General features: G+C 36.0%; 2 protein-coding genes across 2 annotated transcripts in view; one reads left to right on the top strand and one right to left on the bottom strand.

The window, feature by feature from the left end:
• Nucleotides 1–324: 324 nt before the first annotated feature.
• LOC105384017 lies at nt 325–7,246 on the top strand. Its single transcript, XM_011554161.3, has 3 exons — nt 325–463; nt 1,012–1,139; nt 6,636–7,246. Exons 1-3 carry the CDS (start codon nt 405–407, stop codon nt 7,115–7,117), a joined length of 669 nt encoding a protein of 222 aa, XP_011552463.3. The 5' UTR covers nt 325–404; the 3' UTR covers nt 7,118–7,246.
• A 4,110-nt stretch (nt 7,247–11,356) lies between these two features.
• LOC105384018 (nardilysin) overlaps nt 11,357–14,025 on the bottom strand; it is a 29,860-nt gene continuing 27,191 nt past the window's right edge. Inside the window, exons 22-24 of the mRNA XM_048626232.1 lie at nt 13,219–13,281; nt 12,820–12,921; nt 11,357–12,681 (exon numbers count right to left, since the gene is read on the bottom strand). Coding sequence (XP_048482189.1) covers nt 12,460–12,681; nt 12,820–12,921; nt 13,219–13,281 — 387 coding nt within the window. The 3' untranslated portion in view covers nt 11,357–12,459. The remainder of the gene's footprint in view (nt 12,682–12,819; nt 12,922–13,218; nt 13,282–14,025) is intronic.

Consider the following 14,025-nt stretch of genomic DNA (forward strand, 5'->3'; position numbering starts at 1 on the left):
GGAAGTAATATACGTAGTGTGGCGCTTCCTTTATTCACTGTATGTTGGGACGTTGGGAGATACAATATAGGTATCATTTTGGTCAGATTGGGTCAGATTCACATGTATGAAGCAGCATATGTAGCATAGATTAGAATACTAGAAAGATTGACATAGATAGATCAAAGAGTAAAGTAATAAAGGGGAGGGGGAGACATAGATGTGTCAATCACATAGACCTACTACCAATCACATAATCAAAACCATACTGTCTTGTTAAAACGTAGTGTTCTTTTCTCTATGGTTACAGTTAGGAGACAGTTAGAGACTTTTAAATAGTGCTCTTTGGTTAGAGATTATTTTAGAAGGTATGTTTATTTTGTGAATAGATACTTCACGTATTAGGGCAGGCGAGGGGACAAAACATGGGATCTGTGTCATCATTCTTCGAATTTATAAAGGCTACGTTTCGGGCAACTGAGAGGTAGGTAACAATAAAAGTATTTTGTCACTGAGAGGGTCAGTTTCACTGCCCGGCTCGGCTACTGTACCTTTGTTTTATAAAGATGGCGGAGGATTCGTCTCATGCTATCTCGCGCTATTCTTAATAGGTACTATTAGGTATTAGGTACCTTCAGACTTATCCGTTCTTCCTACTCTCACTTGCATGTTCATTGTTCATCTGAATATTATTCTTTATCTATATAATACTAGCTGTTCCCGCGCGCTTCGCTTCGCCTTAAAAAGTTTTCCCGTGGGAAATCCGGGATAAAAAGTAGCCTATGTTCTTTCCCAGGGTCTACACAGTATGTATACCAAATTTCATTCAAATCCGTTGAGTAGTTTTGGCGTGAAAGTGTAACAGACAGACAGTTACTTTCGCATTTATAATATTAGTTAGGATTATGTTACAGATACAACCTACGGTTTAAATTTAGCACCATTAGTTTAGAGAGCCCACCATGAAGGCAGCCTCTGCAGAATACAAAAATAGATAAGTATTTAAATATTATTTATAATATGTATTTTCAGTGTCTTCAAATGTGTCGCTTTCACCATCACAGTAACAGCATTGGCTGTAGTAATACTGGCGCTGTCCGTCACTAGCATCGGCCTCGGGTACCACTATTGCTCCGCTGATTTCTACTTATCACAAATAAGTAAGTACATACTTACATACCTACCTACCTAATACCTAAAACACACATTGCCGCACTCAACGCAAACATCGCGTTTCCAAAGCCATAGTTCATAGTATGTAGTTATGTATAGGCCGCGCAGATAAAGAATGAATATACAGGGTGATTGGTAAGTCGATGTATTCCTTTAAACGGGTTATAGACGAAGGCATTTCCAGTCGATTGAACCCCATAATGCATTATCCGAAAGTCAACCATTTCTGAGTTATTTAAGTTTTAAGTTTTTTTTGTTTTTCGCAAAATTTATGTTTAAAAGCAAAATATTTAAAATAATAACCATTTTTTTAATACTTTTTTGATTGATTTACATTAGTGACACCTTAGCCAACTTATTACCTATAATAATTAAATGCGCAATATTTAACTTAATTTAGACACAGTGCTTCAAAATAGGTGAAACATTATGAAAATGTTACGAAAGGTAAAAACAAAAATGCTGAATTTAAAAAATAATAATTAAAAAAAATAAAAAACCGACTTCAAAAAACCACTAAAATGTAAGTAATAATTTAAGGTTTACACAAATTATATGTGACAGTACAAATATACCTAAGCAGGAACTGTTCTTTTTTGATGTTGGTGCAGTGACAAAGTAATCTGAAGAAATATGGCACCAACTTCAAAAAAGAAGAGTTCCTGCTTAGGTATATTTGTACTGTCACATATAATTTGTGTAAACCTTAAATTATTACTTACATTTTAGTGGTTTTTTAAGTCGGTTTTTTATTTTTTTAAATTATTATTTTATTTTATAGTTTTTAGTTTATTTGCAATAATTTTTAATCAAAAGTAAGATGCAAATGATACCAAAAAGTCCTACTAATCAATACGAATCATTCAAGCCTAAACACGAGGTAGTTGCTATATACCGTTGAGGAGTTCCCTTGACTGCCTTCCGTTTCCATCATCAGATCAGCTCAAGGTCACCATCATATTTTATTGTTATAAGAACTATATTTACGTTCTTAATTTCATTAGAATCGGTTAATATGTGTCCAAAATGGAAATTCATACCCTGTTTTTACCCCTTTACCCAACCTTAGGGGTGAGATAAAATTCTGAAAAAAAAATGGGACCACCTGGAAGCTCAACCCAATACAACAAAAAAAGAATTTTCAAAATCGGTTCATAAACGGCGGAGTTATCGGTGAACATACATAAAAAAACATATGAAAAACAAAAAAAAAATATCCCGACGAATTGAGAACCTCCTCCTTTTTTTGAAGTCGGTTAAAAAGAATTTTAACGATAAAATGAGGCGTTTGTTAAAAAAAAAAAAAAAGTTCCTTTTTGGAGAAATAGATGGCATTGTCTAGGGTTGTACCAACTGTCAAACCCTCAGAACACACTCAGATCACATGTTATTCTGTGAGGCTAACGAAATGTGAAAGTGACGTAGGTAGGTAGTATTGTAGTATTATTTTCTCTCTCTCTCTCTCTTTCAGGCTATGTGTCCCATATGGTGGTGGGGTCTGCCTTCCTCGTTTTCTCTCTTCACTTCGCCCTGTCTCCGACGTCGTCTTCAGAGACTTGGCAGTGTCGTAGGTCTTTTTGCATTATTATTTGTAGTATTATTTTCTCTATGATGTCGATGTCACTGTTGCTTCAGCGTTCAGTGCGATTGTGCGTACAGCCGTTCTTTTCAAGTTTTCTCAGTTTCCTTGTGTTTCTCCTGTATTAATTGAGTTGTAGTTGAGCGTTAGCACCCGTTCAAACGGCGCGGGTAGAACTATTCACAGAATACTTAGCACTATCCCAAGCCACATGCAGTCTGAGCCTCGGAAGGATGGCTCGCGCTACCACCCGACATTTTATCACAACTAGTGAGTTCTTATTCTGAGTTTAGTACTCTTTGCTCTCTATGTAATTTTTGACAGTTGGTACACTGCGTTTTCACGCCATCTATCGGCTTACCCAAAAGCTCAACTGACAGCTGTCAAGGAAAACGGCTCATTCTTTTTAAATTCAGCATTTTTGTTTTCACCTTTCGTAACATTTTCTTAATGTTTCACCTATTTTGAAGCACTGTGTCTAAATTAAGTTAAATATTGCGCATTTAGGGTCACTTTTACCAAACGCTAAACATATTTAAAATTGTATTTAAGTCTAATTTTAAATACATTTTGTACCAACTGACAAACGTTTGACAGGCTACTAAATATGTTTAGCGTTTGGTGAAATTCCACCTTAATGATTATAATTAGTTGGCTAAGGTGTCACTAATGCAAATCAATCAAAAAAGTATTTAAAAAATCGTTATTATTTTAAATATTTTGCTTTTAAACATAAATTTTGGCAAAAACCAAAAAAAACTTAAAACTTAAATAACTCAGAAATGGTTGACTTTCGGATAATGCATTATGGGGTTCAATCGACTGGAAATGCCTTCGTCTATAACCCATTTAAAGGAATACATCGACTTACCAATCACCCGGTATACTGTACCTCAGAGGTAAACAGCAAATAAGTCCACTTTTTGAATGAGTCACATAAGTGTAAAAAAAAAGTGGACTTATTAGGTAAGTACAGTGTCACAAACTTATCTGTTTCGGTGAGAGCGAACTAAATTCATCCATATCTCATTATTTACTAATGAATTATATATTGATATAGATTACATGGGTTTATTGAAACCACAAGAGCGAATTACCACTACTGGCAAACTTTAAATCTTATAGAATGAAGAAATATTACACATTTACATGAGCTGTCACCGGAACAGATAAGTTTGTGGCCCTGTACCTACTGTTTACCTCTGAGGTACAGATATGAAAATGGCGGAGCGAGATTCCTACGTAGGTTGGCTGGTAGAAAATGCTCTTAGCATTAAGCCCACCTTTTGTGCATTTATTATATAGGTATAGCTGTTGCCCGCGAGCTTCGCTTCGCCTTAAAATTATTTTGCCGTGGACTACTCCCGAACTACCTACCCAATAACATGCCATGGTGGTATTAAATTAGATGAAAGTTGACAAATAAGTACGAAGATACTTGACTAAAAATGATTTTCATGACTTCATTGAGCAAAGACTTGTATAGCAATGGCAGAATAGTATTCTACATTCTATTCTATTCTCTGTGGGGGTAACAGTACCTGCACCTGGCTCTCTCGAATGGAACCTTTGTGCATAAACCTAAACTGCCTTCCTAAGCTTGGACCATTTTCCCACCACGCTGGTCCACTGCGGGTTGGTGGGTTCACATATCTAGATGTGCTAAATCTAGATATGCAGGTTTCCTCACGATGTTTTCCTTCACCGTAAGAGCGATGGTATACATTGTACTTAAATTCAGAAAAGAACTCATTGGTACATGTCAGCGCCGGGATTCGAACCCGCATCTCTGGCGTGAGAAGCGGGCGCTTACCCGACTGAGCTACCACCGCTTCAGGCAGAATAGTAATTTATAAATGTTTAATTTCAAGCATCTAACTTATGCAGTTTTGGTTTTTTTCATACTACTTATTTTTTTTCACTTTAACTCCCATTTTTCAAAACAAAACCATAACTTTACTAAGGTGTGCAGACATGTTAGATTGAAAACATCTAGGTATCTTGCAATATCCTATTGTAACTAAGCTTTACGGCTGTTTTAACAGCATGCAGATTTCATCACGCATGTGGGATAGCACGCCATTTTCCCGCATCTCGTGTGCATATTCCACGCGTCACAATGAATACCTACTTGTATGAACGCGTGCGGGGAAATCCCGCGTGCGTGATCAAATCCGCATGCTGTTAAAAACAGCCTAAGTTAATGCCGAATTTCAACCGCTAACTCCGGTTTTTGTGGGAAAATACGGTACCTAAGCTACGTCCCTTCCTAATTTCAAGTGCCTACGCTACGTTTAGCCTGTGCGTGTCAGTCATGGGAATTCCGTATAGAAAATCTCTGCATATTTTCCTAAAACACCTACGTAATAAGTTTCATGGTTTTATCTTCAAAAATGACGCATAAGAACTAAATGACAATTAATTAAACGTATTGAAAAGTACAGTCGTTTATTGGGTTGTTTTCGAGGACCTAAAAAACTTTCTGCAAATACATACAAACTATAAGTACATTAGCTAAAATCAAACCATACCGCGATCTATATCCGATCCGACAACGCCATCTAGGAGCGGACATAGCTACTATATAAATTAAACTTCTAAAACTCAACACCCATAAAACTTTCAACCCCTATATTACACCCCCACACTGGGTTTTTTTTTATATGCTAATTATTATTTTTTTGTGATTATGTAGTGCCTAAATACAAAATATAATGTTTTTATCTTCAAAAATGACGAACTTCATACAAAATATGAACACCTATTTCATCCACTCACAGATCGAAGTTTCAAAAACGCTAGAACAAAATGTTTAATTATTGCTCATCAAGTGCTTAAATATAAAGTTTATTCAAAAAAAGATCTACCCCGGCCGGGAATCGAACCCGGGACCTTCGGCATAGCAGTCAGGGTCACTAACCACTACGCCAGTCAGCCGTAGTATTTTTATCTTTTAAAATTAAGTATTCGCATACAACTTTTAACCCTTCTTTTAACCCCTTACAACCTCCGTTTCGTAATAAAAAGTAGCCTATGTTCTTTCTCAGGGTCTAGACCATATGTATACCAAATTTCATTCAAATCCGTTCAGTAGTTTTGGCGTGAAAGAGTAACAGACAGGCAGACAGACAGACAGTTCCGGATATAACCAACAGATGGCACTAAAAGCGCAATACAGAGAGCTTGTATGGAACCGAGGCGAATTAATATGAAGATCCTACATCGCGGTATTAAAGTTTTTCAGTTGTCTGAAATAAATACAAAACCTAATATGTTAAATCTATCCTATAGTGGGAGAGTCAGACAGTGACTTTCGCATTTATAATATGAGTTAGGATTTGTGCAATAAAGAATTAAATAAATAAAAAAAAACATTAAGGGCGTCTTGCATAACAAAGTTAAATAAAATTAAATAGTTTGTCTCTTGCTCTGACAGTATAATGTCAGAGCAAGAGGTCATAGATTTAATTTTATTTAACTTTGTTGTGCAAGACGCCCTAAAACAATAAAGTCCTGAAAACGGAAGTGGATTCTAACTAATTGTTTAAAGCCGCGTACAGACCGGCCCAACGAACGGGTTTCGTTGACCTTCGTTGCTGCAATCTGCCCTGTATTATGTATGATAAATATCCATCGTTGGGTGTTCGTTGGGCGTTCGTTGGGCCGGTCTGTACGCAGCTTAAGACCGTATTTTATGGAACTATTATATTTATTTAAGGACAAATCCGTTAAATAGCCATTATCAATCGGTATTTTATTTTTAAAACGTATAAGTAAATAACTGACAATGATAAAAAGTCTTAGCAAAATCGCACTCTTTATTGTCATGACTTTATAGTTGGACTGTATGGTGGACACTTTTTAATCATAAAATTGTTTACCTATTGATTGCTCTTTGCTGCAGAGGACTACCAGTTAATAATCGACGGGAGCGGCTACACCTTCGCGTGGACGTGGGACTACGACTATATGAAATATTTTTGGTATTATAACGATCATTACCGCTCACAATGGACGTCCAAGACTTATGAGCCATTTCCAGGGACCATAAGTGTAACCGAATTCTGGTACCATAACCGATATACGCGCGAGATGGTTGAAAGGCGATTCCTGAAGCGTCTACTGGGTGTAAGGAAGAATGGGTCCCCGCGGCGGATTGAGGACCACTTCGCGGACCATAACGTGCCTCTGGACCACCTGGTGCCGCTGTTGAAGCTGGAGTCCGCGCTCCACAACCTCACGTCCTCCGCCGCGCCCGCCCGCCCTCACACCATACACCTGGACTGGAAGGAGATCGTTGGAAAGCTGTACAGGGCTGTAGCGAAGAATAGGAGTAATGATTATTATAAAGACGGCTGGAGCCCCGATGATGAAGATGTTACGTAGGTCACTATAATTTGCGTTTGAAATATTTTAGATATTTAGCCGTCATTATTAGGTACTATTTAGATTATATTTATTTTGTAATTTTCTATTTATAAGTGTTGATTATATTATTTTATGTTTCAAAGTTAATTTTATTATTCTGAGGTATGTAGGTACAGCTCTCCCATATTAATAATGCGCATGCAAATCTTCGCAAACTGTCGTATTCCCGGAAACACCCGAATCATTGAATCGTAATAGCCTTAAACAATGCACTTGGATTTTGCATCTTGTTTGAAAGAAATAGGAGTCAATATCATGTTTACATAATCGAAAACAATTCGGGCTGTCAGCGGCTGTCACCAATCAGTCAAAGGTCCTTCAGTTCTCTTGTCAGTCAGTTCTGTGGAATTATATGTATAGAGCTGTTATTACATCGTTCTTGGTTTTGTTTTAAAATGTGAATTTAATTTCAACTTTAATAAAATAAGGTGAAGTGCGGTAATTGCAACTAAAAATATTGAAGTCGTAACTTCATCATCTGATAATTCTTTATATATAAGGAAATAGTATTACTGTAAAATCATGCCAAAGTCAAAATTTTATGTAGATTTTATTCTACTATCATGACAAAGAAAAACTCTGAAGAATAAAGAGCTATTGCCAAAAGTTCCGGCAAAGGCAGAAATAGTTGCAATTACCCCTCCTGGCGGGTAATTGCAACTAATCGTTTTATCTCCATATTTTTCTATGTGTGGTGTATATTGTGTATTTGAAACACAGACTAAGAGAATATTCATAGGATTGTGACACTTATCTCCTTGTAACTACGACCAATTGCGCATGAAACTACTGTTTAGCCGTGGGTCTGGTCAGTGGCGGATTTACAAATTTGCCGCCCGTAGGCCATTCAATTTTTGCCGCCCCTACTGACTTCTGATATTCAATTCGTTAGTTTAATCCCGATATTTCTATGTCTATCTGTCACCAACTTCAAATGTTACACCAAATCTTTTTTAAAGTTCCGTACCTCAAAAGGAAAAAAGGAACCCTTATAGGATCACTTTGTTGTCCGTCTGTCTTTTTATCTGTCTGTCTGTCACCACCCTTTTCCTCAGAAACGGGTAAAAATATCAAGCTGACATATTTCGCAAAGAGATACAAGGTGGGCCAAAAGTAATCACCCTATTGGAAGTTGGTCTCATTTATGCAAATGGCCGCCAATTTCAAATTTGTTTTGATATTGGTGGACCACACAAATGTAGAATACAAGTTGAGAAGCCATGGAGTGATATACTTCCCAAGAACGCCAAATAATTGTGTATATTCAGTTTTCGGGTCGCCTTTTTTTTCGTTTTATCTGTCATTTTTCCCTGCAATATCGCCCGATTTAACCGTCTCAGACCGTTTTTGTGGGTGTTTTTTGAAGTCCCGTGTTTATGTGAATAAGCCCGTGTCTCTGGAAGCCCTTAAGGCCAACATTCGACACGAGTGCAAGAATCTCTCGCCCGAAGTTCTTCTCGCTGAATTGATGAAAAATGCCATAAAAGGAGCCCGTAGGGCAATCAATTGTGACGGAACCATTTGGCCGATATCATCTTCTAGACTTTACCAATAAAATTTTAAAGGTTCAAATAAACATAGTTACTAAAAAAAAAGAATCGAAGTTTTTAATTTAGAAAAAAAATTAGAGCCAATCAACATAGGATGACTTCTTTTGATCCACCTTGTACAAATGTACGGCCTCGACAAACTGGTACGATAAAATATGAAAAAAAAAATATTTTCGTTACCTTTCATACATGTAAAAGGGTGATGATTTTTTTCGTTGGTGTAAGGTATTGTATTGGTCTTTCAAAAATATCAAAGGTCTTCTCACACCATTTTTTTATTCAGTGACTGGTTTACGAAATATTAAGCTTCAAACTGTGAATTCTTGGTAGACTCAAGTGACTGTTTGGTCCAAAAATATCACTGATGTAAGTACTTAGTATACATATGACAAAATTCCACACAACTACCATTACAGCCGTTTCCAGTTTCTCCAAATTCGAAAGTATTCCCGCCGCTTCTTGTCGCGTTACAGGCTTATCAAATATTCCGAATCTTCGATTGATTTCAAAGAATAACTGCATGCCTAGAATCTCTTTAACTATTACATGCTTCATTTCTGCCTGACCAACGTCTCAAATCCACTCTATTCCTGGTTTTATTTTTTAAGCCAGCGTTGTGTCGAGTTTACAAAAAAATCCTGTAGCAGCATGAAAAAGCGACAATCTTGGCTAGTAGCACGGGGCGCATATTTAAAACGTGACATAAGTTGTTATGCATCGCTCTTACTCACATCGCGCAGCCTCAAGAGCGAGCGCGACGACGTAGAACTTTTGTCACGACTTAAATGCGCTCCGTACTAGCCCTTCTGAGCATGATTCAGCAGCGACAGTTGCCACTAAATTCAAAGAATATAGGTACCTACTGATTTAGATTAGATAGATTTAGACAGTGCGTTTATTTATATGTAGATTGTGTACACGTAAATTTGTATTTAAAAAATCTGTAAAATAAAAAATTGCTAAATTTGCCGCCCCTCTAAATCTGCCGCCCTAGGCACTGGCCTTTTTGGCCTATTGGTAAATCCGCCACTGGGTCTGGTAATTGCAACTAATTTCTCAAAAATAGTGATGGGAACTTTATCGTAATTTTATCGACAGTCATGTAGTGTCTGCCATCGACAAGCCAAGAAGACCATGGTAGCAGAATAAAACTCGGGGATAAAAATTAATAGCTATATTTTTATTAATCAACATTAAATATTTTACTTATGTTTAATCAAACAGCCTTTTTACAATTTTTTTGGAAAGTTTTCGAAATTTACCGCAGGCTGGATGCCGGGTGGAATTTTACAGGTTTTCTAAAAAAATGTATGCTTAACAGATATGTTTAAAATTTGGTATTCAGCCTTTTATTCTTATTTGTGTGTTATTTTATTAGTGATGGTATCGATATATTCATGTTCACTGCCCCATCACTGGCTTTTTCCAATTTCATACAAAAATTGGCAGCTAATTGTAACCACCCTAAAAACTGCAAAATAGTTGCATTTACCAGACTTTGCATTTTTTGTCTGGTAAATGTAACTACACAGAAAACTCGGAAAACAATCGTGTTAGAATAAAACAAATACATACAAAATGACTTACCGTTATTAGTTTTCACTTTTTTTTGGTAAAACCTTGCGAGGAACCACTAAAAACTATTTTATAAAATAAAAATGCACGCCATGTCCATCCGACTCCAGCAGACTCAAAATGGCCGATGACAAAAAGCTTTATAACTACCACAATTCTTGAGCTATCAGCGCCATCCACATTTTTGGGTAGAACTTTTATGATGTAAAATTGATTTTAGTCTGTCGTTTTACAATGAAGTAACTCTAGAGGGAGTTATTGAAGTTAGTTGCAATTACCGCACTTCACGTTGATGACGCCTTATTATGAAACAAATTAAAGAATAAAATATGTCACATTGATAGACTTCACTTTGTAAATAAAGCCACACCCAAAAGACCAAGTTTGTAATTGTAATATTAATGTGAAATGATCAGTGCTGTAAATAATTTTGAATTGAGATTTTACATTTTAAATGTATACTTATTTACCTGTGTTTGAAATCAATTTCTTCTTATAATATAAATCTTGTGTTATGCAAACCTTCTTTCATCCACCTTTACATCAGCTTCAGTAAGACACTTGAAAAGTATTGTAACATTTTCGAAGTAAATTTTAATATTATGACAATATTATGAATTATCGAATCAAATTTCGTTACTGATAAATCAATATCTCTTTTAGCACCAAATACATAATCCTACTAAAATTGCATGAAGAAAATGCACTTAACCACTCTAAATACATATAGTTTTCTAACGCTCGGGAATACGACCGTTTCTGAACAATGGCGAAGATATTTATGCGCATTATCAATTTTGGGGAACTGTACATAGCTTAGGAAAAATCCATGAGACTGATTAAAATTCAATTTCCCGTGTGCTACTAACTAACTCTTCATGCGTACCGTGTGTTAATAAGTATTAATTTATTGTCGGTATCAACGTAACTAGGTCATTGAGGTTACTTTTATCCTGAGATTCTCACTTAAACTCTTTTTTAACCAAAATATAATTTACAGGTCTTTGAAACATAAAGTAAGTTTCCAAATGCCAACTGAAGATACTTTTTGAAATAAAAAGGCATTTGTTCGGCAGGTTTTTTTGTAACTATATTGGTATTTATATTTTACAGGAAACTTGAAATTATATAATTATATTGACAAAACATCATATTTATCCCTTTATTTATAAAATTGTATGTCTTATGTTTCATTCGGAATCAAAAATGAATTTATAATGGTTAGTTATTAATTAGGTAGTATACTGATAAGATCAACGACTGCACTTGAAACATGCTTTTCAACAATAATATTAATAACCTTCCGATAAACTATTAGTTGGATTCATACAGTTTTGGGTCTTTATGCGAAACATGACTATATGGAATTGTAACTACAAGTTATTGGTGCAAAAAAAAATGTACACAACTTTTTCATAGATAAGGGATTATAATTTTTTACTCTGTCGCGTTAAAGGCAGGCAGTGAGTAAAATTTTTTGGATGTAGGTATTTTATATGTATATGTATTTATTTACTAATTCTATTTTATGCAGTCTATAGCTTAATTTTACTTTAGAAAAAGCACCTAATATGGACGTACATATATATACCTTTATCATATTTATTATTTACAAGTAATTTTGTCATACAGTAAGTATTCCAGTCAAGTTGTGGTGGCATTTCATATATTATTGCTTGCACTGTAATCCGTAAGGAGTAGGTTGCTCCTTGGTTCAGTGTAATACTAATTAAAAGTTCATTTGAACATGTCGAATTATAAAGATAGCTCGACTTAATCTCTGGCCCTTCTCTAGACTTAGCTAAGTAAGTACGGCAAAGAAAAATGATAGTTATGATTTTGATCGCTATTTATACTTACAAATAGAATCGAACACGTAAAATTTTTCGTCATCTACAGTCATCGTCAGTTACAACTAAACACTGTAAACCGAGAAAAAATATGACACCTTTTTACATTTTTTTACTACAAACCACGTAACTTGACACAAAGGGCAATCTGCACAAATAAAATTTCCGAACGTAGCATATGAGAGAATTACGAATAGCGGCCGAGCGGCATACCAAGCCACCAATGGCGTTGCGCAGTTTTGACACACCCGGCCCGCACCTAAAAATACCCTCTGCGCATTGGTCAATTTACGTGGTACTTATAAACTTAACAAGGCAAAGGACATCAGCATTGTGCCAACTCGACCTTAGGGATCGTCATGAGGGGTAGATCCCGCTTGAATTGCTGAATATCTTTAATGAAGTCTGCGTTGCTTTCTACTTCTTTCTTGTCGCCGATGGGGTCGCTGGCGTCCAGGAACGTGAGGTCGAAGCTGTGGAGGTACTCCGGCTCTTGTTCCCGCTCGTTGGAGCTACTATTCGTGTCTGCCGCTTTGTGACCCATTATCTGAAATTTAATATTGTTATTATTATTACAGTAGGTATGCGCTACTACCTTTGCATCTCCAAAGTGGTGACCCCGACGTGATTGGTGATTCATTTCATGCGTAATTATTTTAAGTGGAACTTTTTATGAATGATTTACCTGTATAGAGAGCTTCCTGAACTTGGATTTGTTTCCGTTGGCGAAATGGTTCTCTACCCACGCCTTCAGCTCCGGCAGCTTCACCCTGGAGATGGCACCTGCCTGGGAAAGGATTTTTTAATAAATGAATGATAGTTATTTTAGTGCGCGTGCGAAAAGAACGTTGAGGATAGAGATGGGCCGAATATTTCGGTTTAGGCATTTCGGCCACTATTATATGTATCAGTGTTGGATGATATTAATTATAAATAATAATGATGCTTTCTCAACATCATCGGCAAAATCATCAACAAAATGTTAAACTTAATAAAGAATAAACAACTATTTTGCACGAAAAAATGCACAAAATATAGTAATGATCAACTTTTCTGCCTTGTATAACAATGTGCCATTAGTTACCTCGTTGTAAAGTCTTTGGAATTGGTATTCCTGGCTGGAGATTTCACGCCAATTTCTTTCTACCTGAAATGAAAAAGTAGGTACTTAGTTAATTTTAAATTATGTAAAAAAACTAAATTGTCCTCGAGCTTCCATTTTTTTCTTATTCATGGTCAATGTCATCATCCGTGGTCTTTTATAAATGATTCAAATCTAAATAGCCAAATTGGCCCCTCGAACTCACCTCCTGTCCACATCTCCCTTCATCCCTTCCATTATACACTTCCTTACCCTTCTTCTACGCTCCCCTCCCCTCCCCGTCGCTTTCATTCCATCCCACCCTACACCTTATATCGTCTTCGCTACCCTTCACACCCTTAACTAAACACTTTTATTATATAAAAAAAAAACATATTTACAAAAATGGGCTTAAAAAGTAGTGTAGGTGTACTAAGGCGGGCTTATTGCCAAGAAGCAATTTCTTCCAACCAAACCTTTGTTTGGTGGAGAACTAAAGTTTTTAAATATATGAAACTCTTTCAATACAATAAAAAACTATAATTTAATTTAAACATAAAACAATTTCTTTGTCATAAAACAACCTCTGTGACTTAAAAATCCCTCTCTAGACATTATTAAGCATAAAAGTAATATCTACGTAATATCGCACCTCCAAAACAAAAGAGACTGAACTTACAATTTCACTAAATTGAGTTAGTTACAACAAAAAATATGTTTCATCAATTTATTCTTCAATTGCACAGTATGATACCGGATTGTAATACAAAAGTAATTATGTACAATCAGGTACAATACTAAAAGCATTTT

The sequence above is a fragment of the Plutella xylostella genome, chromosome 16 (genome assembly GCF_932276165.1).
Source record: "Plutella xylostella chromosome 16, ilPluXylo3.1, whole genome shotgun sequence".
Classification (NCBI taxonomy): Eukaryota; Metazoa; Arthropoda; class Insecta; order Lepidoptera; family Plutellidae; genus Plutella; species Plutella xylostella.

What these genes read in the sequence shown, in the direction of transcription:
- LOC105384017 (XM_011554161.3), top strand. Translation starts at nt 405, where the DNA reads ATGGGATCTGTGTCATCATTCTTCGAATTTATAAAGGCTACGTTTCGG. An exon ending in ACGTTTCGGGCAACTGAGAG is followed by an intron (nt 464 to 1,011) that starts GTAGGTAACAAT and finishes ATGTATTTTCAG; the next exon opens with TGTCTTCAAATGTGTCGCTT. An exon ending in TTTCTACTTATCACAAATAA is followed by an intron (nt 1,140 to 6,635) that starts GTAAGTACATAC and finishes TCTTTGCTGCAG; the next exon opens with AGGACTACCAGTTAATAATC.